At 46.7% G+C, this 26,931-nt stretch overlaps 1 protein-coding gene across 1 annotated transcript in view; it reads right to left on the bottom strand.

Moving 5' to 3' along the window:
* EFNA2 (ephrin A2) overlaps positions 1 to 19,294 on the bottom strand; it is a 169,797-nt gene extending 150,503 nt beyond the window's left edge. Inside the window, exon 1 of the mRNA XM_079961008.1 lies at positions 18,924 to 19,294. Within this exon, the coding sequence (XP_079817134.1) occupies positions 18,924 to 19,045 (122 nt within the window). The 5' untranslated portion in view covers positions 19,046 to 19,294. The remainder of the gene's footprint in view (positions 1 to 18,923) is intronic.
* Between the last annotated feature and the right edge of the window lie 7,637 nt (positions 19,295 to 26,931).

Consider the following 26,931-nt stretch of genomic DNA (forward strand, 5'->3'; position numbering starts at 1 on the left):
GCACTTTGACGTGCTTTCGAACTGCTAGGATGGCAGGAGCAGGGACCAAGCAACAGGAGCTCACCCCGTCGCAGGGATTCGAACCGCCGACCTTCTGATCGGCAAGTCCTAGGCTCTGTGGTTTAACCCACAGCACCACCCGCGTCCCCAGCAGATGGTACTACACTTCTAAAAGATAAAGAAGCTATTGCACATTACCAACATCCCCTTAACCGCAACTCCCCCATAGCTGCCGGGGTCCTCTCACAAATTCCGCAAAAACAAGTTAGAGATGAGCTTGCAGTATCTCCAAATCGGGGAGAAGTGTGCACAGCTATTAACCAAATGAAAAACAACCAAGCCAGCGGACCTGATGGGATACCTGACTCATTGTTAAAACCGTGTTTACGGAAGACAATCTTACTCGGCTACGAGGGATCACCAAAGACACACCTGCAAGCCCACACCACCCTTGAGTTGTCACCAAAACAGATGAAGGGGTAAATGCTACATGGACCAAGCGCTCTTTGTGCAATCCTCTGGTATGCACAGCTAGATAGCGGCAGGTTTCCCCCAGTCTTTGGGACGCTGCTCAGAGCACCTTTAGATGACAGATTGGCCGGTGCTCCCATGACACAAGGTTATCTCCCCAGCCACAGCCATGACCTCACAGAAGGAATTAGCCTTTACTACACTGAAAAGGGGGAAAGGATCCCTTCCAGTCGGGATTCAGGCCTCATCATGGGACTGAAACTGCCTTGGTCGCACTGGTTGATGATCTTCGGCGGGCTAGGGACAAAGGTGAGAGCTGTTTCCTAGTTCTGCTGGATCTCTCAGCGGCGTTTGATACCATCGACCATAACATCCTTCTGGACCGTCTTGAGGGGCTGGGAGCTAGGGGCACTGTCATACAGTGGTTCCGCTCCTTCCTCCTGGGCCGTGTTCAGAAAGTGGTGGTGGGGGATGAGTGTTCAGACCCCTGGGCTCTCACTTGTGGGGTGCCTCAGGGTTCTGTCCTCTCCCCCATGCTTTTCAACATTTACATGCAGCCGCTGGGAGAGATCATCAGGAGGTTTGGGCTGGGTGTTCATCAGTATGCGGATGATACCCAGCTCTACCTCTCCTTTAAATCAGAACCAGTGAAGGCGGTGGAGGTCCTGTGTGAGTGTCTGGAGGCGGTTGGAGGATGGATGGCGGCTAACAGATTGAGGTTGAATCCTGACAAGACAGAAGTGCTGTTTTTGGGGGACAGGAGGCGGGCAGGTGTGGAGAATTCCCTGGTCCTGAATGGGGTAACTGTGCCCCTGAAGGACCAGGTGCGCAGCCTGGGAGTCATTTTGGACTCACAGCTGTCCATGGAGGCACAGATCAAATCTGTGTCCAGGGCAGCTGTTTACCAGCTCCATCTGGTACGTAGGCTGAGACCCTATCTGCCTGTGGACTGTCTCGCCAGAGTGGTGCATGCTCTGGTTATCTCCCGCTTGGACTACTGCAATGCACTCTACGTGGGGCTACCTTTGAAGGTGACTCGGAAACTACAACTAATCCAGAATGCGGCAGCTAGACTGGTGACTGGGAGCGGCCGCCGAGACCATATAACACCGGTCTTGAAAGACCTACATTGGCTCCCAGTACGTTTCCGAGCACAATTCAAAGTGTTGGTGCTGACCTTTAAAGCCCTAAACGGCCTCGGTCCAGTATACCTGAAGGAGCGTCTCCACCCCCATCATTCTGCCCGGACGCTGAGGTCTAGCGCCGAGGGCCTTCTGGCGGTTCCCTCACTGCGAGAAGTAAAGCTACAGGGAACCAGGCAGAGGGCCTTCTCGGTAGTGGCGCCCGCCCTGTGGAACGCCCTTCCAGCAGATGTCAAAGCGATTAACAACTACCTGACATTCAGAAGACATCTTAAGGCAGCCCTGTTCAGGGAAGTTTTTAACGTGTGATATTTTATTGTATTTTTGCTTTTTATGGAAGCCGCCCAGAGTGGCTGGGGAGGCCCAGCCAGATGGGCGGGGTATAAATAATAAATTATTATTATTATAATTATAATTATTATTATTATTATTATTATATTATTATTATTATAAGGGTAGGGCGGAAACCAACCAGCTACCCTTTGGAAGCTCAAATTCGGACAATAGTCATACCTCGATTCTCGAATTTAATTCAGTTTCGGAGTCCGTTCGACTCGTATCCGTTTGACTCCCGGAAACGTTCAGGGACCAAGGTGTGGCTTCCCATTGGCTGCAGGAGCTTCCTGCACACAATCAGAAGCTACAGAACACGCCCGGCTTCCGAAAATTGTTCAGAAAATGGGACACTCGGTTTCGGTTTTCGATCGTTTAGGAGCCAAAAAGTTTCAAGGTATTCGGTTTCTGTAAAGGTAAAGGTAAAGGGACCCCTGACCATTCGGTCCAGTCGTGGCTGACTCTGGGGTTGCGGCACTCATCTCGCTTTATTGGCCGAGGGAGCTTCTGGGTCATGTGGCCAGCAGGACTAAGCTGCTTCTAGTGAACCAGAGCAGCGCATGGAAACGCCGTTTACCTTCCCGCCGGACCGGTACCTATTTATCTACATGCACTTTGACGTGCTTTCGAACTGCTAGGTTGGCAGGAGCAGGGACCGAGCAACTGGAGCTCACCCCGTCACAGGGATTCAAACCACCTACATTCTGATCGGCAAGTCCTAGGCTCTGTGGTTTAACCCATAGCACCACCCACGTCCACTAAATTTGAACTAAACTCAAAATGCCACGAGATAAGGAGGGCACGTTTTATCATGTGGGGTGGAATTGTAAAGTAACTAAAAGCTATTGGGAAATGATTTACAATGAAATGGGGAGAAAAATTTAGACAACGTTTGTTAAAAAACCAGAAGCTTTCTTGCTATGTATCATAGGTCAAGACTTGCCAAAAGAGCGGAAGAAGTTATTTATGTATGCGACAACAGCAGCTAGGATATAACAAGCCCAGAAATGGAAAGATGATAAGATACCAATGAAAGAAGAATGGCAAGCAAAACTGATGGAATACGCTGAAATGGCGAAGTTCACGGAAAAATTCAGACACAAGGACAATAGGGGAAACCCAGCCAGATGGTTGGGTTATAAATAATAAATCATTATTATATTATTATATAATGGAGACTTTTAAAAAGATTGGGAATGGTATGGCGTACTTACAGAAACATTGTAAAGAAGTGGACTCAGTGGCAGGGTTTGAGTAAACACTTACAATTAAGAAAACAAGCGTAAAAGTTAAGGTGCAATAATTGGGAAAACATCAAGGTGTAAGATGTAATTTTTTTAAAAAAAATGGTATATAAAAAATGATAAGAATGTAAGAATATTCAGTTGAAAGATTACAAAATTAAGGTAGAATAAAATAAGTAGGAGGAGTAAATATTGAAAGACCCAGAAGATGAGGTTGAGAGAAGTCATGGGGGGGGGGGGAGTTTGGGATTCACACACACACACACACACACACACACATATATATATATATATATTGTGATAATGATGATTGTGTTGACTATAAACTGTAGAACTTGATAAAAACTATTTTTAAAAAAATGTCACGGGATAAGGAGGACGTTTTTATGTTATCCAGAACTCTTCGGCATGGCGGGGTGAAAGCGGGGGGGGGGGCTAGTTTGATGTGATAGCCACAAAACCTTTTCCAACTACAGTGGTATCTCGGGTTACAGACGCTTCAGGTTACAGACTCCGCTAACCCAGAAATAGTGCTTCAGGTTAAGAACTTTGCTTGAGGATGAGAACAGAAATCGTGCTCTGGCGGCACAGCACCAGCGGGAGGCCCCATTAGCTAAAGTGGTGCTTCAGGTTAAGAACAGTTTCAGGTTAAGTACGGACCTCCGAAACGAATGAAGTACTTAACCTGAGGTACCACTGTATCTGGAGATGCTGAAAACAATTCAAGATAATCCAGCCATCAACGGGCTCCGCCTCTAGCCTTAAGCGAAACTCGCACAACTCACTTGCTCACGAGAGAGAACAGAAATAAAGGGAGAAATGTAGACGTTTCAGAGAAGGGGAGGGTAAAATATATTTTTTTATTAAAAAAGCCAAATTGTGTAGTGTTACCCAGTTACGTAGTACAGCTGCATTTTCAGGCAGAAGAAAATATTTCTCGGCTTTAGGATATGTCCTGCTCCAGAACTCCTAAAATTCTGCTTCCAAGGCAGGTGTGTATACCCTCCACAGAAAATACACACACCAGTTTAGATCATGCTGCAAGACTCCGTTGCTGCACGTTGCGAGAAGACCCCTGCCAACTGGATTTATTCTTTTAATATCTGCATGGCCCTTCTCAGCACGGGACAGAAAGCTAAGAGGGGCCCCTCCCCGCATGCCAATATATTTGAGAAAAATTAAGAAGTCTTATCCTGTAATTACCGTATTTTTTGCTCTACAAGACTCACTTTTTCCCTCCTAAAAAGTAAGGGGAAATGTGTGATCGCTGCTTTCCCTGCTCAACGATCCCTCTTGCTGTTCTGGCTCCTGAGATTCAGAATATTTTTTTTTCTTGTTTTCCTCCTCCAAAAACTAGGTGCGTCTTGTGGTCTGGTGCGTCTTATAGAGCGAAAAATACGGTATATATTATAAACAGTTCCAAAACAGACCTCAGCGGATGCAGAGAGGAGAATTTGCATCCAGCACATTAGGGCACATGCAACTGCCTTATCATCCATGCTCTCCAAAGGTGTCCATCCATCACCCAGAGATTTTTATCTGGGGGGACATTGTACGATGGAACAATGTTTCAGGCAGCCCCAATTAGGGAAGCTTTTAAGGTTTAATAGGTTATTGTATTTTAGTGTTTTGTTGGAAGCTGCCCAGAGTGGCTGGGGAAACCCAGCCAGATGGGCGGGGTATAAATAATAAATTATTATTATTATTATTAAACACACCACCGCCCCAAAATAAATATAGGGTTAGCAACCAGAGACACTCTCCCCGGTAAACAGGGACCTCTGTGCCACATTCATGCGGCATTTTGATCAAAGCGTTTACAAAGAACTTGTTCTTTTAAAGCGGCTAGACTATGGAACTCCTTGCCTATTGATATCAGGTCAGGATACTCTTTTCGACACTGGCTAAAAACCTTTCTGTATAGGCCCGCCTCCCCAGATGTTTAGAAAGTATACGGGGGCTTTGATCTGCTTTTAACCTATTCCTATTTAAACTTCGCAAATGTCTTAAATTTTGCCTAAATTTGTTCATTTTTCAAAGTCACTGTTTTATTGCTTCATATTTTATTTTATTTTTGTAAACCGCTTTGAGATGTTTTGTTTTTTAAAAGCGCTGTATACATTTTATAGAACAAATAAAGACAGGTTTTTTGAGGGTCCAAACCAAACTCCTTTCCTCGGATGCCCAAGAGATAGTGACCCAAAACTTCCCACCGTGGAGTGGGTCTCGTGAATTTCAAACACTGAGAAAGGAATGCAAAAGCTATTATTATTATTATTATTATTATTATTATTATTATTATTATTATTAGTTTGGAGCAAACAACTTAGAAGTCACAGCAATGTCAGTGTTGCTGTCTGGACCCCTTTAAAAAAGAGTGTGCAGTTTGTTGACAAAGTACCTTATTATTCTTATTCTTATTATTAACAACCTACTTTTCCTTGTAGTAAATATCACCTCCCATGTCTCATTCATGCCTCTCGCTCTGTAGACCCAACATGGCCACGAGCCAACAATTTTAAAAGACACTTCCTGATCACCCGACATAAATAACCCTCGCTGTTTTCCTTTTGGGTGGTTTGCATTTGCCAAATCGAGACCAAAAGCTACAGGGGGGGAGACGGTGGGGTTTGTGGCTAGTTATCTTTTAGCTTTCATCAGGGCTTCTATCTTCTATATCCCAGAAAGCAGGGAAAGGTTCAAATATTATTGCTAATAATAATAATAATAATAATAATAAGACGTTGACGGAGCGTGCATCTTTTGACTTCACCTTTACTCCAAAGCAAGTCCAGCTGCATTCAATGGGTTTGCTCCTGCGTAAAAAGTCTGTGGAAATTTAAGCTTGGCTGCGACAAAACCAGGAGGGGGTTTGCTATAGAACAAAATTTGATAAGCGAGAAATAACCGAAAGAATATTAAATAAAAAATAAAAAAGACCAGAAGCAGATATTTGGATCCATTAAATTTTTTCAGTGATTAGTGCTTGGGAGCAGGGAGGCAAAAAGCTGATGGCAGTGGGAGCTAAAGGTAACTATACTTGGCTGTATTTTTGCCTCGGACGTCAAAAAACAGGTCTGGTTAAAAGTGAGGAGCAAGGATATTCCAGCTCAGCTTTTTCTCTCTTTTTTATTTTATTTTTTTTTGGACACGTGGGAAGGATATTGCTAAATGCCCTGAGCGCTCTCACGATGGAGCAGGCGAAAAGGGGAAAAAATAAAAAAAACAAAACCTTACACTAAAGCAGATTTTTTTTCTGGGTGGATGGAGGGGGTGTTTGCCAGGCATCGGAACGTCCCCCGCTAACCTATAAATGCAAAAGTCTCCCAGCCGCGCACCAACACCGGATCTAGACAGAGAAATGGATAACATGAATATTACAGGTGACACATTCCGACGGCTGGCAGAGGGACAATCCAATTGCACTGGTGGGCATCGTAAAACAGAGCTTAAAATAAACCTGAACCACAATAAGTGGTGTCTGTGGTATTGTGGGGGCTGTAAGCCCCCTCCCCAAAGATTTAGGGATAAGGTGAAGCTGTAGAAGAAGTATAGATTAGGGCAGGGGCCAGCAAACTTTTTCAGCAGGGGGCCAGTCCACTGTCCCTCAGACCTTGCAGGGGGCCAGACTATATTTTTTTGGGGGGAAATGAACGAATTCCTATGCCCCACAAATAACCCAGAGATGCATTTTAAATAAAAGCACACATTCTACTCATGTAAAAACATGCTGATTCCCAGACCGTCCGTGGGCCGAATTTAGAAGGCAGTTGGGCCGAATCCGGCCCCTGGGCCTTAGTTTGCCTACCCATGGGCTAGGGCAACAGAGATGGGCCCAGCTTTGAAGGCAATGGAATAAAAACATTACTATGATCCCTAGCAGATGAATTGAAACCACAGAGTACAACTCAGTTCTGCCTGTTCGTATCGAATTGTCTACTCTTGAGTAGAATTCAGCTGGCTACGCTCTAAAATCATTTTTTTTCCGGCTGCCCGGAAGCAAGAGTTGTCTAGACCTATTGAAATTAATAGACCCAACTCATTTGTGTATGGTAATTTCAATAGGTCTGCTGGAAGTAAAATTTGGTTGGATTCAACCTAGATGGATAGATGATAGATAGATAGATAGAGAGATAGAGAGAGAGAGAGAGAGAGATAGAATGAATAGGGGAAGGAGGCCACCTTTGCCTAAACATCTCTTAGTCCAGTGTTTTCTCAGGAAATTCTTATCCAGAAAACCTTTAAGCGTATTCCACAGTCCTGATCCCTACCCGTAAATGAAGCTAATGCACACAGCAATTGTCCTTGCTCCCTCACACCGGCGTAAGATCCCGACAGCTGGATCCGGCCCAATGAAGGCCCATCCAGTCCAGTCCACTCCAAGCAGGACCTGAGTTCAAGAGAAGCAATTCTCCCCATCTGCGATTCCCTGGCACTCAGAAACATCAACTGCTCCCAACAACAAAGGGAGAAGACCTCTGGCTATGGTTTCTGTATTCGCCGTAACACCCCCCCCCCCTTCTAAAATAAACTTCAGGGGAATCCCCACCGCAAGTTTCACCCCCATCCTGTCCATGCTGTCAAAATTTAGACGCCAAGCTCTTCAAGGCCAGGGGATGCACCCTGTAAAGAATGTAGGATATGAACCTGCGTATATATGCTAGAGGGGGCGCCTCCATCCCCATCGTTCTACCCGGACCCTGAGGTCCAGCTCCGAGGGCCTTCTGGGGGTTCCCTCCCTGCGAGAAGTGAGGTTACAGGGAACCAGGCAGAAGGCCTTCTCGGTGGTGGCACCCGCCCTGGGGAACGCCCTCCCATCAGATGTCAAGGAAACAACTACCTGACTTTTAGAAGACATCTGAAGGCAGCCCTGTTTAGGGAAGGTTTTAATGTTTGAAGTTTTATTGTGCTTTTAATATTCTGTTGGGAGCTGCCCAGAGTGGCTGGGGAAACCCAGCCAGGTGGGCGGGGTGTTTATTATTATTATTATTATTATTATTATTATTATTATTATTATTAAGTGCAACACAGCCGCTACAAGCAAATATATAATATCCGTGTCCATGCCTATAAAAGTACAGTGGTACCTCGGGTTACAGACGCTTCAGGTTACAGACTCCGCTAACCCAGAAATAGTACCTCGGGTTAAGAACTTTGCTTCAGGATGAGAACAGAAATCGTGCTCCGGCGGCGCAGCAGCAGCGGGAGGCCCCATTAGCTAAAGTGGTGCTTCAGGTTAAGAACAGTTTCAGGTTAAGAACGGTCCTCCGGAACGAATTAAGTCCTTAACCCGAGCTACCACTGTTTGCACTGGTGTATTTCAAAGCTATGGTCTGTTCCTACCTAGTCAATTCCAGGGTAATTCCTCTTGCATTCTATCTATATATATCTATGTATCTATATATAGATATAGATATATTTGCAAATATCTGAAGTACTGCCGTATGGACCCTCTTAAGGTGGTGAAGTCTGCGGAGGGAGCCCTCTTGGTAGTTTCTCCACCATCAGAAGTTTGGGGGGGCAGCAGCCCAGGGACGAGAGGTTCTTCACTGTGGTGGCCCCTAAGCTGTGGGACTCGCTTCTCGCAAAGGTATGCCTGGCGCCTTCATTCTACAGCAGGGGCCAGCAAATTTTTTCAGCAGGGGGCTGGTCCACTGTCCCTCAGACCTTGGGGGGGAAATGAACAAATTTGGGGGGGAGGAAATGAACAAATTCCTATGCCCCACAAATAACCCAGAGATGCATTTTAAATAAAAGGGCACATTCTACTCATGTAAAAACAGACTGATTCCCAGACTACTGTCCGCGGGCTGGATTTAGAAGGCTATTGGGCCGGATCCGGCCCCCGGGCCTTCATTTGCCCATCCATGTTCTACAGCTTCCTGAAGACGCACCTCTTTATCCTGTCCTTTGAGAGTCTTAGGACCCACCGCCTGTATTTTCATGATTGCAAGTTGTTTTAAAGTTTTTTAACATTGTAACTCGCCCTTAGTTTGCCTACCCATGGTGTAGACACATTTTATTTCACTTTGTATCACGCGCAAACAGGCTTGCAGCTTTTACTCCAGCCTTTCCTACGAGAGACCACCAGAATGAAATGATACACAACAAAAAAAAAGGTTTGTGTACGTGTCTGCATACATATACAAAATAGTGTATGACCCCTTAGAGATTTCCAACCTACTCAGCAGATTAAAAACGCTATACACACCCACCCACAAACACCCACACATGTTCAGTACATGGAATGTGTGCAATATCTATGAAATATACATTTTTGTGCGCATGGACATTCCATATATATATATATGCTACATATGGCGTTTTTCCGCGAAACATGTTGGACAGCCACATGTATCCACGCCGGTACACTATACGCATAGTTTTATGTACGCATCACGACAACGACAACAAAAGCTACAACCTGAGCTGTGCATACCTATAGACGTAGCCAGCGATGCCCCCAACCTTTGAAAACTGGGGTGCCCCCGTACGCCCCACTACTTTCAAAATGCACAGAAACCGTAGGCGCTTTGAAATATATCTATTAAGATGTACATGGTGGGCGATAGCACAGATATAACTGTGGAACAAACATGGGTGGAAAACTGACAGGAATGGGCTGGGTTTTTATTTTTTGCAAGTGGACCCAATCGCTTGGCGTGTGGAGCTTTCTTCAAGCAAGTTGAACTTGAAATAAAGCTTTTTAAAGGTGTTTTTTTTGGGGGGAGGGATGGGCACGTAGCCGCCCAGCGATCCTGGGGGAAAGTCCCATCTTTACTCGGCAAAGCAGCATGAAGCTTCTCCTTCATTTCGAATTCAGCACGGAGACGGCATCTGGATGCGAAATGAATAACCTGTGGGGAAAGGAATTGTGCTCCCTAGAGAGAAAGAAAGAGAGAGAACACACAGAAAAAAAAATCTAGTCGGAGAAATTGGACCTTGTTTGCATCTGCCGTTTATTAACTGTGCGGCCTATCCACCTCAGAGAGGCGCTAAGCGGATTTAACGGTTTGGAAAAGAGGGGGAAACATTTGAAGGGATTTTTGAGGTGAGAACTTATTCTTTCTTTTTAAGGTGTATAACCCTATCCCAAAAAGCACGAGGTTTTAAAAAAATGGGGTGAGGGGAAGGAAGGCAGAGGCAGAGACCTTCTGCGAGGCGGGGTGAGGAATCCAGTTCCTACTGAGTCTGTTTTTTGTGTACAGGGCCAGGGGCGAATGCATTCCTGCGGGAGATTCTGGAATGGAAAAGAAGGTAACGCAGACTGGCCCTGGAGGAGGGAAACCGAGAATCCGCAAAAGAACCATTGGTTTAATTTATTTATTGAAGAATACATCCATGAGAAAAGCAGGACTGTGTCCGGATAGCCAAGACACGAGAAAGAGGAGATATCTCAAAAGCACACAGACATAAAAAAACCAATTGGTCAACTCTGTGGAAGGAACTGGGAAGGGGGAAGCATCCATATTTGAAAGTGGTTGGGGGAAAGTTTGGGAGTTGTTGTGGCCCTCGCTCCAGGCGAACAAATCTGAGCTGCGTCACCAATGCCTTCCCCCTCCTCCTACACAACATGGACTGAGATCTTCAACCTACGGAGTTGCAAGGACCAGGTTCATCTGCAAGGAGGTGGCAGGCAGCCATTTTGCCAGGCGGTACCTTGCGGCGGCGGGGATAGCCGTTCGGCGAATGAAGCAGACCGGCTTGCCCTGCCAATGAAGGAAGGGGATCTTGCCGTACGTCCGGGGGGGACATTTCGCGGGGCGAGATATCGCCAAAGCAGAGAGATTGCAGGCACCTCATGGAAGAGGCTTTGGAGAACATGAAGATGTCTCTACCCCATCCGAACGTGCCTCAAAGCCCGGATTCAGATTTCGGCCGTGCCAATTAAGGCAGCGGAGAAGGTCAAAAAAGCCTGGCCACCTCGTAGCCCAGCTTTCTGCCCCAAGAGATGTCCACAAGCTGGACCCAGGTCTCACCACTCGCAACCGGCGTTTGGGGCAGTCAGATCAGACTTTGGTCTGAGGAGGAGCCGTTGAAAGATGCCCTTACACACTTCGTTTTCAGGCGGTCCCAAACGTGTGAGGCTGTCCGTTTGTTCGGGAAGAGGAAGGAGAGCAGGAGAGCTGGGTCTTGTCTGCGCGAATCTTCGCGGGCTATCCTGAAGGCCTTAAGGCTGTTGGGATGGACCCGAATTGACCCAGAGAAATGCGCAAAGGGATGTTGCCCCTCCTAGGTGACAGAGAACCTACTTTGCAAGAGGAAGGTCGCTGGTTCAATCCCCCACAGTGTAGAATCGCAGGATTGTAGAGTGGGGAGGGACCCAAAATCTAGTCCAACCCCCGTGCAATGCAGAAATCACAACATGGGAGGTAGGGATGGGGAATGCCTGCTTCTTGAAACCCTGGGGAGCCCTTGCCGTACTGAGTTGGTAAAAGGCAGCCTTCCCACGTTCCTATTTAGGACGTCTAAGTGGAGAATTTTAAGCTGGACACAATGGGGTTAGCCCCCAAGCCAGCTCCTCTGGGCCACGTTGCCCAGATCGGGCCAAACATCTGTCTAGAAACATCTGCATTCTGGTTCCGACCACGACCAGCCCTGGAAAGCCCACAAGCCTGTCGCTATCCGGAAAGCTCCCCATCTCCTCCACATGCGAGTCTCCTCCACATGGCCAAGCTGTTGCGCCATCACGAACCCAGGAGGGGCAAATGTGCCCCCCCTCCACTGCCCCCCAAGTACTTCTTTGTGGTCAAGCGTGGAGTCGATGACCACATGTTTACAGCCAGAGGTGACTGGCCGTCACGTCAAAGTTTTTTTTATATATAAAGAAAATATATATATATATATATAATGATGATGATGATAATAAAAATTGGAGGAAGGAAAACACTTGTGTAGCTAAATACAGGCCAGGGGGGCAAAGGAAGATGAAATAATGGGATGTACCTGCGTTGACAATCGAGAAAGAAAATAGCCGGCCATTTACCCGTCTCTCTCTATCTCTATCTCTCTCTCCCCCTTCCACAGAGATTGATATATATAAATGTGGGGGCCTTTTCAGGAATTACATTTGCCGGCAGGAAAACTGTCATTCCGGAATTACTCCAAAACTGCCCATTACACCGTTGCAGGTTGGATGTAGCCGGGAAACAAATCTTTGCCTCTTGTTACGTTCGAAATGATTTATCCAATCATGCCGGCACGAAGAACTAGAATTTGCTCGGGCTTCTGACGGAATCGTCACCCCCTTCTCAGAACGGGGCTGTTTTTTAAAACTTTTCTCTTGCACACATTTGCACACACACAAAAGCAATGATTTTATCAACATGGTTTTTTTAAAAAAGCATGGTGATTGATATGTGTGTGTGTGTGTGACTCTGCCAAAGTTGATTCGACCCTCTGGTGGTGGCGATACAATGGACCCACCTCAGAATATCAGCTTTATGGAGAATTAGGCTCCAAGCACCAAGAAAGTATTACGTCCTAGTCATTAGATGGAAAGATTAAAATAAAGAGTCCAAGAGGGGAGGGGGGAAGAAGACAAGCGAAAGGCAGGCACTCCTGGTGAAACCCTACAAAAATATTGGGACTGTAAAATCCACACACCCTTTTGGGTGCCAATCTGATGGCAAAGCCATTTAAGAAAAGAAAACCAATTGTTGTGCCCCGAGATATGAAGCATAAGATTCACTGCCTGCCGCCGGTCAACTTTTGTAGCTCCATTGAGGCAATATCCACCCTCCTCCCACCTCAATATCCCCCCGCCAACCAACAATTCCACTGTTTGTGGCACTGATGTATTCTTCGCGAGGCACACAAACCAATATGGAAACTAGTCTCTTTCCAAGTTGCGGAATATAAACATGGCGGCCGTCTTCGGAGACGGGTCTAGGAGAAGCTCGGCCTTTGATTCCGGCTCAGCTTTGTTTTGGGGGGTTTTGGGGGTGGAAACACCATGCCCTACACACACACACACACACACACACACACACACACCCCTTCATTCAAACCCAGAAAAGTGCATCCGTCCCGGCCCATGTACCTAACCCGACCCTCCCGCTGTGATTTCAATCAACAGCCGACACAGAGACATATTTAATAAACATCTCCCCACGTTCTCCGGACCCACGGCGACCACATAAAACACGGCGGCGGGTCGAAGATATCAAGGATGCCTGCGGGTGATCTAAAATTGTGTTGGGAAGGGGCGACTGCTTCCCGCGTCTCAATTTACAATTGATTTTTAATTTAGACGCAATTATCAAGGAGGGCATCCCTCTGTCTCTCATTTTTTTACTGGGTGAGTCACATGTGCCCTGGGATGGGAACGTTGGCTTCCAGATGGAAGGGATAAAATGGGAAGGACGGGATGAGCAAAGAGATATAGATATAGATAAACACACATATGAGCATGCAAGGTTTATTGTTTTGAATGATTCCCTATCTTTCAAAGAGAGGGATAAGATACCATCCATTACATGTATTGAGATTCCTCCTTTTTTTTTATTGTGAGACAACTGCTGGTCTGCGATGGATAGATCGCCCAGTCCAAAATTGCCAACTTTGGGTGTGCATATATTTTGTCAATCTGTGCTGGGTCAGTACTGGGAAAACTGAGTCTTTCTTCCCTTATGTTCCATATATTATTATTATTATCATTTTTTAAAGTCCTTGGAATCTTTCAGTAGTGAGAATCACTGTCCTAAAAAGGAAACATGGGCTAATCGGTGTTATTCAAATGCAGAGGGTGAGCTTTTATTGCTCCAGGTTGCAGGCCAACGCCACCTTTGAAGTACTCGGGTGGGTCCCATATGCCTCGGGATCCGCTCTCCCCATGTGGGGACAGCTGCCCATGAAATGGACCCTTTCAGGCCACCTGACTTTAGGCCACAGCAGAACCATCCCCTCATCTCACGCTCCATAAGATTCGCAGCATCATTGACCGGATTTTGCGACGGTCAATGTCAGGAACCACACCTGATTTGTCTCTCCCCACTGCCACCTCAAAGAAGTAATAATTGAGGAAGGGGGTGTGTGAAGGGGTTTAAGCCAGCAGAGGAGAAGATAGTAAAAAAAAAACCACAGAGGAACCCTGAGATTTTCTGTGCAAACGCCACCGACCTGAAACCAAATGGAGCGACGGTGCAAGATGCAAATTCATATCAAAGTAGCAGAAACAGAAGACGGGGGGACCACAACAGCTTAGGACATGGGTAGTCAAACTAAGGCCAGGATCCGGCCCAGTCGCCTTCTCAATCCAGCCTGTAGACGGTCAGGGAATCAGCGTGTTTTTACATGAGTAGAATGTGTCCTTTTATTTAAAATGCATCTCTGGGTTATTTGTGGGGCCTGCCTGGTGTTTCTACATGAGTAGAATGTGTGGTTTTATTTAAAATGCACCTCTGCATTATTTGTGGGGCATAGGAATTCATTCATTATTATTTTTTTCAAAATATAGTCCGCCCCCCCCCCCACAAGGTCTGAGGGACAGTGGACCGGCTCCCTGTTGAAAAAGTTTGCTGACCCCTGGCTTAGGATGAGTCCACGCTAGGTATGACCACTGCTGGTTTTAGGTGGCTAAAATTCACCGGCTTCCTTCCATTCCTCAATTCCATATTCTTGCTTTTTTTAAAAAAAAAAAGTTTAGATCCCTGCCTCCACCAGAACACACATACACTAACCAGCAGGTATTACTGCTGCCATGCTAAACATTAATTTGTTCGTGACAGGGAGGGAATACGACAAATTAGGATAGTGGCCCAAATAAGTCTCTGTTTCCTAAAAGCTACGGATTGTATTCAACGTTAAGTCATAACTCAGGAGAGCAGATCCATTGAAATCAAGGGAGATGGTTGTCTGAGGTCCGTTCAGTTCAGTGAGTCTACTCTGAGTAGGATTTGGGTCGGGCAGAGCCCTGCATCGTGGGCCTTGGGAGAGGGGCAATCTCAAGGTTGAATAGGACACAACGGTTCTCGTTAAGCCATCATAGCGATAGACAGCAACGCGAGGAAATCATACATGCAAACATCACCAACATAAACCACACCATTGCCGTCCCAAAGGATGTTCACCTTTGCGGCAAGAAATCTTACACCACGCAAACATAGGCAACGTATTTATTGTGGTCTTAAGGCGGGGCCACCCGCTCTCGTTTTGATCAATCCCACATATATATATATTAATGAAAAGGAGGGAAGATGGGGGACCCCAAAAAAGCCCATTGCAAAAATGCAAAATCACCCAGGGAAATATAATCCCTGTGAAGGTCGGAGGTTGCACCCCCCAAAGCCAGAGTCAGCCCCAAATACTAGGTGAGCAATGGAAGAAGAGCGTAGATAAAGGGTATTGTCTCGATGGGGCTTGCAACCTCCTGGTTGCGGGCGAAGAAGGTGCCACAGATGCCCGCTGGGTTACAGACAGCCGCCGGATGTTTCGTACCAGACCCAGCTGGTCAGTAATTCAGGAAGCCGGATTTAGGGAGGCCAAGTCGGCCTGGCGAACCGACCCCCTTTCCCCCGGCGCGACCCGCCACAGAGGTCCTCATTGAAAAGAGGTCACAAATTCCCCTCAAATTTTAAAACATTTCATCTCCAGAATGAAGGCCCTCATTCATAATGGCAGGAAACGGGCTAGGGGGTGTGGGACAGAGAGAGAGAGAGAGAGATTTTGCTATTAAAGGTTCCCCTCGGAGCTTTCTCACAGCCAGAGTGGGGACTGGAGGGGGGGGGGAATTATATTCCACTGAGATGTGGGTATATATGGAAAAATGGAGGAAACGGGGGGTGGGTGACTTTCTCTGAAAGCTGGGCACTGGGCAAATATTTTTATTCCGCGTTTTGGCGCATTTCCCCCAGGTTTCTGCACAACCGGAAAGGTTCGCTTTTGCATTCGCGAAGAGATCTATTCTGTTTTGTTTGCTGCCCATTCAGCAAGGAGCTGAGTGGGCCCTGCAACAATAGCCATCTTTGCTGGCGCCGTCGACCAAAGGAACAGGAAGGAGCGTCCAAGCCTCCAAGCAGAGAAGGGCCCCCCGAACTCTCAAAATTTTGCACCCGCAAATAATTCGAGACCGTTCCGGGCAAAAACGGCCGAAGCTTTCTATTTAGAAAAATTACATGTAAATCAAAAGGAGTTCAGTGGAACAAGCGCCAGTAACTGGCCTATTTAACACACCTGGGGAGGTGGGGGGGTGTGCCACAGCTTGTCTAAAAGCGCATAAAGAAATCGGGTGCCCCAGGATCTTTAAGTTTTAAATGGGGGGGGGGATACGAACACCGCCAACATATCAAAGCTGCGCATGGAAAAAAGTTCAGATAAGAAGCAATAAGAAGCAACTGAAGTTTTTCTCATCGCTCTTTCTCCTTTAATTTAAGGGGGATTTCAAAAGAAAAGGAGGAGGAGGAGTGGTGGTTTTTTTTGGGGGGGGGGTATCTTTTAAATAGAAATAAAAATTATCTGCAACATTTAAGGGGTTTTGGGGAGAAGGTGGAGGGGGGAATCCTGTCGATCACGATGCGCCATCAGAATTTTGGACGTGGTCCAAACAGCCGGTTCTCAACTTATTGAGACTTCAGAAAGCTGGTACGAGCTCTTGAGGAGGGAAGGGGAACCATCCATTTCTGGAACCGCACTCTTACGGTGGACAGAGAAAGAGGGTTTCCCCCTGAAAGAGCAGCACGGCCCCCTCCCTCCCAGCTGATTGCTCTAATTCATGTTCATGTTGTAAGATCTAGAAGGTGGGGGTGCCCTTCCACTTTGGGGGTACCAGAAATGGGTGAAGCACACCAAAACTGACCCAGAAACAAAACCCAAAAGTCGGCCCGGATGTGCCTGAAGTTCACAGCCAAGGCTGTAGGTCATGGACTCCCTTGCCCAATAAATCCTTAGAAAGCAGGGAAGGATGGAGGGGGAAAGCTAACCTACTTCGCCATCACGTAAGAGAAAACCTTACGAAGCCATGATGAGCCTCGCTAACCTTTCAGCGCTCCATAGAGAGAGTGGCCCGGCTTTCGAAGCAACTTAGAAGTATCCCCATGGAGTCTATGGCCGCAAGCCGGTTTGGAAATGAATGTTCCTTACTTTATTTTTATTTTATTTAAAAAAACCACTTTTATTTCCCTTCCAAGATTTTTCAAGGAGCAGGCAAGAGATGATTTTGACCAGCAGGTTAGAGGTTGGGGGGGAAACACAAGGAAACAGGTCAAGAATTGGTCTCCTCTCCAGTGTGTGTGTGTGTGTGTGTGTGTGTGTGTGTGTAAGAGAGAGAACTGGTGTTTTAATTTGACAAGATGCAACCCTGTAAGTGACGCGTAATTGATTTTACAGTCTGCAGTTCTGCTGAAAACTGTTATCATTTTGTTCCTCTTGGCTGCCCAGAATTACAACTTCCGAGAATTGACTTCTGGAAGAATGATTTCCCACCTCAACACACACACACACACACACACACACACACACCCTGCCACCACTACTCTTCGGTGGTTCAGATTCCAAACGTAAAACAGCTGTTCAGAAAAAAAAAAATATTTCGCTAACCCCACCACCGCCGTTTTTTATATCTGGCTTGGAGGGGGGGGGAGGCGACAGAGACTGCAGCAAAACTTCTCAAACTTAAGCCTTGAAAAAACGGGGAAACAGATAGATGAAAATATTCAAACAGCCCTGCTATATAGGTACACACACTCAGAATGTCAGCCTCAAGACAAACTGATAAGTGCCCCCCCCAATTCTTCAAAATAGGGCAAAGTAAGTCCAAAAGTTTGACACAAAAAAAACCTGGCATATCAGTTATCCTAAAGAGACCGACAATATCATCATTCATAGAGAGATAGATCAGAAATAAGCCCCATTGAGTTCAATAGGGGAAACTGGGGGGGGGGGGAGAGAATCACTTTCCACTTAGCAAAGAATTAATCGCAGAGGGTTGTATCCAACTAAGTTCTGCACCTTTGAAATTAATGGACCGCAGTTAGTTGCATCCGTTAAGTTAAATGGATATGGTCTGAGCAGGACTTCGCACTGGGTGCAAACCCAGAACTTGTGTATGAACATCAGTTTGTCTCGACAACCCAGATGCAATTCAGTACACAGGAGCGCAGTGGGAGTTTAAAAAGAAGGGCATCTCACACAGAGATATAGCAACCCTCTTCTGTTTGGAAGTTTTGCTTTCTAGACCTCCGTCAGATTTCTCTGGAATTATTTACCACACAGAGAGAGAGACACTTGTGGGTCAAACTTCCTCCAGGCCGTGTGTGAAACCCTGGTTTTCCTGGCAAGGACTTTGAACGACAGACAGAGAGACAGGATAATATTTTTTTTTAAAACCCACACTTTTAAAAACCATTCCTCCTTCCAACAGTGACATCATTGGCAAGACTGGGTTTCCTTTTACATCATAATAATTTTCAGGCAAGTCCGCAAAAAAGGCTCATTTGAGAAGATAAGAGATTCCCCAAGTATCAGCCTGTGAGATTTATTTATTGTTCCCTTCTAAAAAGAAGTTTCACCATTCCTCCCAAATCTTGCAACGCAAAAATATATGGACAAAATAATAATAATAAGAAGAAGAATGCATGGACTATAACAGTGCCTTGTGTACATCATCCCTTTGGGGCTACAGCCGCCGCCACCCAAAACATGCACACCCAAAAACTGACAGGGCAACAATTCCCGAGGTCTAAAACATGCAATAAGACAGGGGGGTCTCCTCCTGGCTCCCCCCCCTCCATCCTACCTGGGATTGCTTTTGTTCCAGTACACCGCATAACGATCTGAGATAATTTTGCTGCTGTCGTCCGTCCACACGCAAACCCCAACCAGGGCCACCAGCAACGCAGCTACCTCCAAATTCGGCATCGTACCCCCCCTTCTCCTCCACTTTCTTCCACCTCTTCTCCCCTTCTTTCTTTTGTTCCACGAAAAGCTGCGGGGAATTTTTGTGTGGGTGTGGGTGTGCGTTTAGGAAAAAGGCATTGCACTTTGCACAAGTGCTTTCTGGCGGATAGCTCTTTCGGCGCGTTTTTTTCGGGGAGGTTAGGTCTCCCCTGGACAGTCCAGACTTTTTCCTGTGTCTCTTCCTCCACCTCCTCCTCCTTTCACTTCTCTCTCTCTCTCTCTCTCTCTCCCGATGCAAACTATCGCACACACATCCCTAATTCATTCCATGGTAGAGAATCCCAATAGCTCTCGCTGGCTGAATGGTCCTTCTTTTCTCATGAAAGGTGGCAGGTATAGACAAGCGTCCTGGTAGCCAAAATATACTGCAAATCAGCGCATTGATGGGGGTGATCAGAATTTGCTTTTGCAACAAAAGGCTTCTTAATAGATAGACAAGAGATGTGTGCTATCTAGGAACAGATAGGGTGTGGCGTGGGTCTTCCGGAGCCCACACTCCCTTAAGAAGACATCACCGCAACTTTCGGTTCCCAGGGTCTGAGTTACTCCCAGCTCTCTCAAACTCTTCATAAATGGAGCAGGGAAGAGGGAGGTTCCATCTCTAAGAAACTGGGTAACTCAAAAATACTGGAGGAAGTACACGGCGGCTGAGAGGTTACAGGAGGAAACCTCGGCATGTCAACTGGCCCAGAATCTCCCCACTCTTGCTGGGGGTGGGGAAGAGAGAGAGGGGGGAAATTGCTGTGGAGTCTGCAAGCAAACTTTGAGGTGCTCTCTCGTCTCTGGAGAGCCGCTAATCCTAGCATATCATTAGAAAAAAATAAATAAAACGGCCACCAACCGACAACTTTGCATTCAAACAAATTCCTGGTTTCCAAAGAGAAGTTTTAAAAAAATTGAAATGAAATAAAAACCTTGTTGCGGGCTTTCCTTCTGCAATTTGCAACCGGTTGGCTGAGAAGATGAGATGAATTTCTTGCAGAAAGAAAGAAAGAAAGAAAGAAAGAAAGGGAAAAAAGGTATCACCCCCAAAGAACGAGGACTCAAAACTTGCTCCCGGGTTTGGGTTGTTGCTTTTTTTTCAAAGCAGAGAAAAGATGCCTTGTGGTTCTTCTGCTTCTGTTTGTAATAGATGGGACCCCCGTGTTGTCTTTTCCTGAAGAAATGGAAAAAGGAAGGAAGGAAGATGTAAATAACACAAAGTTTTGCGGTGAGAGGGAGTGGATCGTCCCCTTGCGAAAAGCACGAATTGAAATCTTGCTTGCTCTCTCTCTCTCATGAGAAAGGAAAGAATGAAAAGAAAAGAAAAAAAGGGGGGTAATCTTACTTTCCTTCCCCTTTTCACTCAACCACCCCCCTTTTTTATTGTGCCACCTAAGCTTCCTTGCAACTGGTAAGAAGGGAAAAAAGGGGGGCATTAAGATTGCAAGTTAGGGGGGTGGGGAGGCCTTCAAACAACACCTCCCCCTCCTCTCCCTCATCCCCCCCCCTCCAAAAATGCAAAAAAAAAAAATACTATACCAAATGCCTCCCCCTCCCAACACACAATTTGCAAGATTTCATTTTCATTTTCAATGCATGCATCTCATCATTTTCTTTCCTGAATAAAACATGCTTGCCCCCACCTTGAGGTTTTGTTATTTTCCTGGTGGCACCAAAAAACAGAAACAAAAAAATCCCTCTGTGTATAATTTTTTTTTAAAAAAAGGTTCTTTTCCCCTTTCTGTGGATTCTTTTAAGCCTTACCGCTGCACGCTCTCTCTCTCTCCCTCTCTCCCTTTTCTGCTTTATTTTAATCCCCCCTTTTTTTGCCTTCAATGCCTTTTTTTTTCCTTTTGCAAAAGAAAAAAGAAAAAAGAGAGACCTGCCTTCCTTTCCGCCCCCCCCCTCTACTCTTGATACAGAAACATTGTTACCACTTGGCCAGTCAGCCTAAAGTAACCACAGCCCTCCCTCCCTCCCTCCCTCTCTCTCTCCCCCCCCCCTTTCCCCAGCAATGTCTCCCCCCCCAAGCACTCAACAGGGGCGGGGCCCCCAAGTCTCAAGGTTGGTTGGCCGGTGACGCTGAGCCACACCCCCCACCAAAGCCATGTGGGTCTCCTTTTTCCTGGAGATTTTTTATTTTTTTTAAAGTCAATTTCAGCTCTGTTGAGGAGGGAGAGAGAGAGGAAGGAGAATGAGAGTGGGGGGGGGGGAGCCCCAGAAGGAAAGAGCGTGGAAATGGAGGAGGGGGGGTCATTTAAAAAAAAACACATCTTTGCAAGAAGTCAACGCAGCAGCTGGAAAGAGATTTTCCCCTTTCAGGTGCAAGCCAGAAATCCAAAGCTTTCTTTAAAGTGGGGGTCTTTCCCCCCAAAAAAATAAGACTGGATGCTAATGGTGGTGGAGAAAAGGGGGGGGGGTTCTTTTTTTTTTTACAAGGGGGGGGTCTTCATTCCTTTGTCTTTAACCTGCTTGCAAATTATGATTATATTGGCCAGCTAGCTTTCCCTACTCAGAGTAGACCCACTGAAAATCTAGTGTTCTAGTTGAGGACTTCAGTGGCTGCAAGCCCACTGATGTTGTTGTTGTTGCTGCTGCTGCTGTCAACGCTCGTTTACTTATTTGTTTATTATCGCCACTGGTTTATCAACCGCCATCCGAGGTTGGTTTGCACGCAAGATAATTAAAAAAATCAGGCAAGAACAACAAAGCCCGCCAATAAATCTGAAAAACGAGGCCGAAACGGTAGCGAGCGGACACTGAGCGGTAAAGGCCAGTTTGCAATTTGCAGATTTGCAATTTACAAAATGGGAGATCAACTGGGGGCTCGTTTTCCGGTGGGCGTGCAACAGATTTGCACGGCAGACTCGGCACTTACTTTTGCAGTGCAAATCCATTGCACGTCTACTCAGAAGTAAGCCCAGCTGCATTTATTCCTTGGGAAGTGACTTTTCTCAAATCCACTTTCTGTTTTATATTTTGACCCCTCTTTGGTTAAAATTACCACAAAGCTTTGCACACACACACACACACACACACAAGAAGGCAATGGCGTTAAGCTGGTTCTCAGCGGCTCCTGGGAATGTTAAGTAAAGATGCAACCCTCTATTCGTCTCCTAAGGGAGTTCTAAAATCCCTCGGAGCGTGGCTCTTCCTCACAACAACCCTGTGAGGCAGCTTGCATCATTGTCCCCATAATGCAGATGGGAAGGTTGAGGACGGTAAAAGAAAATAGGTTGGCCAAAACTGGAAGGAGAGGATTCTTGTGGGTTTTCCAGCAAAGTTTGACTCAAGAGTAGACCCACTGGGGTGAATGAATCTTGGTTAATCATGTTCTTTAACTCCAGTGAGTATACCTAACATTGGATTAAACCGTAGCCTTTCAGCTCCTAGCTGCTCCCTCCCCCCGAGAAATCCTGCCCACCCACCTCCTAGTGTGTTAAATTAATGAATTAAAACAAATTTTCAAGCAATGCTTTCCCCAAGGGTGTATCACCTCTCAGTCATTTGCACAACCTCCCCTGAAGGTAGACCGGGTTTAAAAAATAAATCTGCCTCTGCACTTGTGATTCCCAGCGACTGGTATTTGAAGGCCTAACACTGGAAGAGAGAAATAGACATTGTGGCTAGTAGCCTCCACGAAGTTTTCTTTCTTTCTTTCTTTCTTTCTTTCTTTCTTTCTTTCTTTCTAAATCATTTTTACAAAATTATATACTGGTTTTCCCAGTAGTGATGTATGGAAGTGAGAGCTGGACCATAAAGAAGGCTGATCACCGAAGAATGGGTGCTTTTGAATTCTGGTGCTGGAGGAGACTCTTGAGAGTCCCATGGACTGCAAGAAGATCCAACCTCTCCATTCGGAAGGAAATCAGCCCTGAGGGCTCACTGGAAGGACTGATCCTGAAGCTGAGGCTCCCATACTTTGGCCACCTCATGAGAAGAGAAGACTCCCTGGAAAAGACCCTGATGTTGGGAAAGATGGAGAGCACAAGGAGAAGGGGACAACAGAGGACGAGATGGTGGGACAGTGTTCTCGAAGCAGCCAACATGAGTTTGACCAAACTGGGGGAGGCAGTGGAAGACAGGAGTGCCTGGCGTGCTCTGGTCCAAGAGGTCACAAAGAGTCGGACACGACTAAACAACAACAACAGTTACATGCATTGCCCCGCCCACTATTGCCTCTGGCTCCGCCCACCACGGGCACATGGCCCCCGGAAGCTGGTCCAGAAGGAAATAGGGCCCTCAGCCTGGAAACGTTTCCCCAATAAAATGCAAATAGGAACGCTGAAACTCTTCCCGTCACTTGATGCCTTTTCCTGTTGTGGGGCCTTATCTTTGGAACTCCTTGCCTCCAGATATTTTCATGTTGCCCCCTCTAAGGAATGTCTCGAGACTGAACCGTCTGCCCAAGGCTCCTCTGATCTGACTGATTGTTTCCCCCCAACACACAGACACTGTTTCTTATCACCTTCTTTCCCGTGTCTCCTTATGCAGATCGTAAGCCTACAGGTAGGGACTTTGTTGCTGTTTTGTGTTTTATGCTGTACACTGGCTTGTGGTTTATTTCAGGAGTTTAAGGAAATGATAGCAATAATAATAATAATAATAATACATCGGGATAGAACTGGGACTCTCCTTCGCTGGAGGTTTCAAAGCATTGCAAATGGCTGAACTAGAGGATTATATGGGTCTATGATTCCGTGGTTGCTGCGAACCGGGATTGCAGATACAGTGGTGCCTCAGGTTAAGTACTTAATTCGTTACGGAGGTCCGTTCTCAACCTGAAACTGTTCTTAACCTGAAGCACCACTTTAGCTAATGGGGCCTCCCGCTGCTGCCGCACGATTTCTGTTCTCATCCTGAAGCAAAGTTCTTAACCTGAAGCACTATTTCTGGGTTAGCGGAGTCTGTAACCTGAAGCGTATGTAACCTGAAGCGTATGTAACCTGAAGCGTATGTAACCTGAGGTACCACTGTATAGGCAAGGGGTCATGCCTGACCCTAAAGGATCCCTCCATCACCTGAACTACAGTCGTACCTCGGAAGTCGAAAGGAATCCGTTCCAAAAGTCCGTTCGACTTCCAAAACGTTCGGAAACCAGAACACAACGGGACACCATGATGGAAATCAGAGCGCACGGAAACACCATTTACCTTCCCGCCGCAGCGGTACCTATTTATCTACTTGCACTGGTGTGCTTTCGAACTGCTAGGTTGGCAGGAGCTGGGACAGAGCAACGGGAGCTCACTCCGTCGTGGGGATTCGAACCGCCGACCTTCCGATCGGCAAGCCCAAGAGGCTCAGTGGTTTAGACCACAGCGCCACCCGCGTCTAGAGAGCCCTTTGGCTATGCAAAAAGTTATCTTCCTGTTACCAGAGGTGGAGAGTTTGAGAGCCCTTTTTGGCACGCCCAAGGCCTCCTTTCCTGTCCACACCACCAGAAATGGGGATTTGAAGAGCCCCTTCTGCCTCTGCCAATGCCTCCCTCGCACACCTCAGTCCAACCGCTTCCTAAACACAAGTCCCCGTCAAAAACCGCCTCTGCCACATAATCTCATAAAAGGGCCTATAAACTGCCAAGGAGAAGATGAAGATGACGGAGAGAGGGAGAGAAATGAGAAATGGGGTGGGGGTTGAGAGATTACAAATATAGATACGCAGACGACAGAGATGGAAAGGGCTTATAGGATCGGAGCAGGGAAGAGGGAGATTTATGCAGATCCAAATATTCTTGGAAACACCCCCCCCCCAAAAAAAAGCCCCACCCCGGTTTCCTGTACACATTGGGCTGTTTGTGCATGTGAGAGATATGTAGGGGGGAGAGGCTTGGGGAGAGACAGAGAGAGAGATGGAAAATGTATGGCACTAATTACGCCGTAATAATATGCATTTATACAGCTTCTTTCTTATGCTTTGGATTCGGGTTATTCAATAATTAATCGCCCCTTGTACACGCTCAAGCACCACCTTCTTACCACCGGCCTCCGAGGCGGCAGCATGTTCCCTCGCTGAGGGCAGAGCTTCAAGGATCATCAAATATTTGGGGGGGGGGCTCCCAATGAGCAATGACCCTTTGGTGATGCTCCAAGCTGCACACCCGCCCTTGCCCTTCCAAGCCCCAGGTCCCTGGAGGCTCAGCGTCCCAGCTGGAATGTGCCCAGACCAGTTTCCTTCACCTGAATCACAGAATCATGGACTTGGAAGGGTCCAGAATCACTGCTAAGGTAAAGGTAAAGGGACCCCTGACCATTAGGTCCAGTCGTGGCCGACGCTGGGGTTGCGGCGCTCATCTCGCTTTACTGGCCGAGGGAGCCGGCGTACAGCTTCCGGGTCATGTGGCCAGCAGGACTAAGCCATTTCTGGCGAACCAGAGCAGCGCATGGAAATGCCGTTTACCTTCCCGCCGGAGCGGTACCTATTGATCTACTTGCACTTTGATGTGCTTTCGAACTGCTAGGTTGGCAGGAGCAGGGACTGAGCAACGGGAGCTCACCCCGTTGCAGGGATTCGAACTGCTGACCTTCTGATCAGCAAGTCCTAGGCTCTGTGGTTTAACCCACAGTGCCACCCGCTACGGAATCCCTAATAAGTTGGCCACCCAACCTCTGCTTAAAAGCCTGCAAGGAAGGAGAGACCTTTAGAGGTCGTCCGTTCTGCTGTTGAATGGCTCTCAGCGAAAGAAAGTTCTTCAAAATGTTCAGTCGGGATCTCCTTTCTTGTTTGGAATCCATTGGTTTGATTCTGGAGCAGGAGAAAACGAGCTTGCTCCCTCTATCATCATCAACATAATCATCATCATCATACTTTGCCCATCTGGCTGGGTTTCCCCAGCCACTCTGGGTGGTTCTCAACAGAATACAGTGGTACCTCAGGTTACATACGCTTCAGGTTACATACGCTTCAGGTTACAGACTCCGCTAACCCAGAAATAGTGCTTCAGGTTAAGAACTTTGCTTCAGGATGAGAACAGAAATCATGCTCCGGCGGCGGCAGCAGGAGGCCCCATTAGCTAAAGTGGTGCTTCAGGTTAAGAACAGCTTCAGGTTAAGAATGGACCTCCGGAACGAATTAAGTACTTAACCTGAGGTACCACTGTATTAAAGACACAATAAAAGATCAAACATTAAAAGCTTCCCCAAACAGGGCTGCCTTCAGATGCCTTCTAAAAGTCAGATAGTTGTTTATTTCCTTGACACCTGATGGGCTTCATGTTCAAGCCTAGTTTTCCAGGTCCTAGTCCAACACTCCAACCACTTGTTCACAAAACAGACATTGCCTTTGAGACAACAAGCCGAGTCTGTGGGATATTCCTTTTTTAAAAATCCTGCCAGCTTTCCTTTAGGTTTAGGAGATCTATGTAAAAAGTCAACTGCTTTCTCTGTGTGTTCCCTTTGCTCTGCCACCTTCTAATTGCTCCTTGTCACCCCCCCCTTTTTATATTATTGGGGAGGGGGTGTCAAATGTCTTTGTCATCTCTGTTGTCACCTAACAACAGAGAGCCGTTTTGGCTACATCAGCGCAACATAAACCAGACACGGATCACTGTCAGATACGTAGCTTGCTTGCTTTCGCTCTCGTTTCTTTTAAGGGAGACGTTGGGTTGTATCGGAGGTTCACCCTCCTCATGAGTAGACCTCCTGAAACGAATGGAAGGGGCTGCCTTAGATCTACGCTTAGTAAAAAAAATCCAGCTGGATTTTGCCAGTGTTTTGTATGCAATGACACTTAATTTGCAAACAATTGTTTTCCAAATGTGTGTGTGTGTGTGCTATTTTCACAAACACGTGCATTTTCACACACACACACCTTCCCCCAATGTATGCAGTTTTTTGTCGGAGAATTGCATTGCAAAATTCGGCCAAGTG

This window comes from Podarcis cretensis (assembly GCF_951804945.1).
Source record: "Podarcis cretensis genome assembly, chromosome: 18".
Lineage (NCBI taxonomy): Eukaryota > Metazoa > Chordata > Lepidosauria > Squamata > Lacertidae > Podarcis > Podarcis cretensis.